The sequence below is a fragment of the Rhincodon typus genome, chromosome 17, assembly GCF_021869965.1.
Source record: "Rhincodon typus isolate 14 chromosome 17, sRhiTyp1.1, whole genome shotgun sequence".
Lineage (NCBI taxonomy): Eukaryota > Metazoa > Chordata > Chondrichthyes > Orectolobiformes > Rhincodontidae > Rhincodon > Rhincodon typus.
This window is the reverse complement of record NC_063348.1, coordinates 50450549-50453817: the sequence shown is the minus strand read 5'-3', so window position 1 is coordinate 50453817 and position 3269 is coordinate 50450549. Positions and strand designations below refer to the sequence as shown.

The following is a 3269-nucleotide window of genomic DNA, read 5'->3' as shown; positions in this document are numbered from 1 at the left end:
GAGAGCTGTCACTCAGAGGGAGAGAGCTGTCACTCAGAGGGAGAGAGGGGGAGAGCTGTTACTCAGAGGGAGAGAGCTGTCACTCAGAGTGAGAGCTGTCAATCAGAGAGGGAGCTGTCAATCAGGGTGCATTCCCCGCCCATGTCTCCATGGTGACGGAGCCTATCCCCGCCCCCTGGCCGGGCCGGGTAGGGCCCAGCTGTTGGAGTGAGGGAAGGGAGAGCCCGTGTGTGTCCGGGCAGTGGGGAGGAATAGAACCGAGCTGAGGGCTGGAGAGTGAGAAAGGAAAGGAACAGTGATCGCCCCCGGGAGCGATAGATAGATAGAGATAGTTAGTTAGATAGATAGATAGATAGATAGAGAGAGAGATTTACTGCAGTCGCTCCGGTGGTTTGATATTTGAAATTAGCCGAGTATCTCTCTCTCTCTCTCTCTCTCATGTGCCGCTGGTGTTGTGCGAGACGGCGGCGGCGGTGCTGGTGGTGGCCGGGCTCGGGACGGCGCTGGCCGGCTCCTGCCTTGCTCTCTCTGCCGCTCCTTGCCCTGCTCCTCCTGCTGGGGGTGGGATCGAGCGGCAGCCGCTCGGAGAATGTGGCCGCTCCGTGCCCGGCCGTCTGCCGCTGCGAGGGCGATGGTGGAGCCGCGCTCCGGGTCGACTGCTCCGGCCGAGGATTGACCACCGTCCCGCAAGGCCTCAGCATCTTCACCTTCTTCTTGTAAGTATCACAACCGTAGGGTTTCAACATCAAATTTAATTAATTTTTTTAACATAAAAAGAAAATCGCCCGCAACATCTGGTACATCTAAATTTGTTTGGATTCATGTCCTGCAAGTGCCAAGGAAATTTGAGGGAGGAGTGTGGGTATGTTTAAGAGAGAGTGCTAGCAATTTTTATTTGAAAATAGTGTGTGCAACGAATATTAATTGTTTCGCAGGAAAGCTGCTGTTGCAGGTTGGTTCAGGGCAAGAAAGTGCCCTCTCGGGACAGCTGAAGAAAGACTTTCTTGCCTGCTGAAACTTTGCAAAAATGTTGAGTGCAGGGCATAAAATATTTTTAAAATGATTACCACTGCAAGGTGCAACTTTTGATTGCCACGGGAGATTTTATGTGGCACGACGAGTCACTTTTTTTTAAAAAAAAAGCAATATAAAACTGCCTTTATACAAATCATCTCATGTTAGGTAGTCAAGTTTGAAACTGAGTATGCAGTCGATGTGCAGTGAAGTATGCAGATGATTTGCGGTCAAATCTCAGTTTTGCATTGCAAATTAGACTATTGACCAGCCCCATCAGATTGCATACTTGTGGTTTAAAATGACCCATTGCAGATTTTATAATGTAAACAGATTTCTGTCATGCTTTATACATGAGCATATTTCTTAAAATCTAATGTATCAGATTCTGCCTGACCAGCACTTGGTTTTCAGTTAAGAATAATTTATATAATCTTGTGCTTGTTTCAGTTATGTTTTGGTTTTGGCATTTAGGTGATAATTTGGACCACACACAGAGCAACATGCAGCCAATTATTGATTTTGTAGAAATTAGTAGTATGTCAGTATGAATGCAGCTGCAAAAAGGGTTTGTTGCAACTTTCATTTGCTATTTGAATGCTAAGTTATGAGGTTTTAAAAATATACTCTTTTGCTACAGTATAAGTTTCTGAAGCCTGGAGCTGATTTTTCTGTACTACAAATCACATCAGTAAAAAGATTTTAGTGAGCTCGGTAAATGTAATAAGATCAGAAGATGTTGAAAATACTCATCAGACAAGGCAGTATCTGCACAGGGAGAAACAGTAATAGTTTAAGAAATTGTTTCTTATGGAACATAATGTGAAATGTTAAAACTGTTTCTCCGCAGACGCTACCTGACCTGCTGAGTACTTAAAGCATTTTCTGTTTTTTTTCATGGATTTCTAGCAATACCTCCGTGCACGTTCTGTCTGCTTGCATATGCAGCACATGCAGTTCCTTAAATCAACCAAATGTAAAAGTGGACAAAGTAATTCTAATCCCAAGTCACAGTGCTGTCAAATGTTACCCTTCTTGGAGAAGCATGAATTGGGCATTAATGCATTTAAAAACAAAAGCAGCAACACAAAATTATAATTTCTTCATATATATGAAATTAGAAAGATTCAGTATACGTTGAGTAAATGGTCATGAGTTATAGCAAAGCTATACTTTCAGCTACCGTAGTTTTCATCAAATTGATCTGAGATGATAGTTATTGGATATTTGCTATTCAGAAAGTGTGCCATCTGCTTTTACCACTACTGTGTTTCATTCTTTTAGTGGGAAAAGCAGTTATAATTTTCAAATAGATTTTGCTCAGCTCAGAAAAATGTTTACTTATAGTCAGGAAAAACTATCCACTGCAACAAATTATTGTTTAACAAATGTCAATTGTGTGCAGTGTTCCAAAGATTATGCTTCATGTTGTCTTAAAGTGACTCAAAATTTTGTGTTCCTTTAGATTTCCTTTGACTTAGGAGAAAAAATCCTGTTAATTATGATATAGATGTTGGCTTTATGTTTTTCTCTGAAACTTCGTCTTTGGAAATATCTTGCAGTAAATATTTGACAGCAATGTAATTTTCAAGTGGAAAGGTTGTGCCGATCATGGGTAAAACAAAATAGCAGTATTTCCAAAGTCACTGAGACTTTGGTATTATCTTTTCTAGAATAACTGCCTGGAGATTTGTACATTCAAAAGTTATTACTTACTCTGAGTATGTTCCAGTGTTGGCTACCTGTATGCTCAACTTGCATCATGTGATGCATGTTGGAATGTTACTTTAACGAAATGTAAGTATGCTTGATAATTTTATAGCTTAAAAAGGGCATGTTAAGAGTATTTGAAATCAGTCATACAATGACTTAAATCCTTAAGACAATTTTTCATATGTCATAAGTATGTGCTTTAGCAGACACTTTGATAACAGGCTGTATGATAAATTAGTTGCTTTCAAAAGTTATGAAATTGATTAGTTAACAAAATCCTGAGCCATTTGTGTGGTGCCAACATCTACATTTATGCACTTGAATTAACCCAGGGTTACTTATGCCTAAGCACACAAGGTGTAAATAATGATCATATTTAACAGCAAGCCTTAGTTTCTAAGTTACTTTATTGCTTAATAATTCCACAGATATCTGCCTTTCTCCTATAAAGTTAATGTTACCTTTGTATTTGTATGGTCTGAACATACTTTGTAAGTAAAAGGACCAAGGCAAAATATGGCTAATACTATTCAGTGATAACA

At 40.0% G+C, this 3269-nt stretch overlaps 1 protein-coding gene across 1 annotated transcript in view; it reads left to right on the top strand.

The window, feature by feature from the left end:
- The first annotated feature begins 137 nt into the window (after positions 1-137).
- Positions 138-3269, top strand: part of lgr4 (leucine-rich repeat containing G protein-coupled receptor 4) — a 129105-nt gene continuing 125973 nt past the window's right edge. The window contains exon 1 of the mRNA XM_048606996.1: positions 138-716. Within this exon, the coding sequence (XP_048462953.1) occupies positions 439-716 (278 nt within the window). The 5' untranslated portion in view covers positions 138-438. The remainder of the gene's footprint in view (positions 717-3269) is intronic.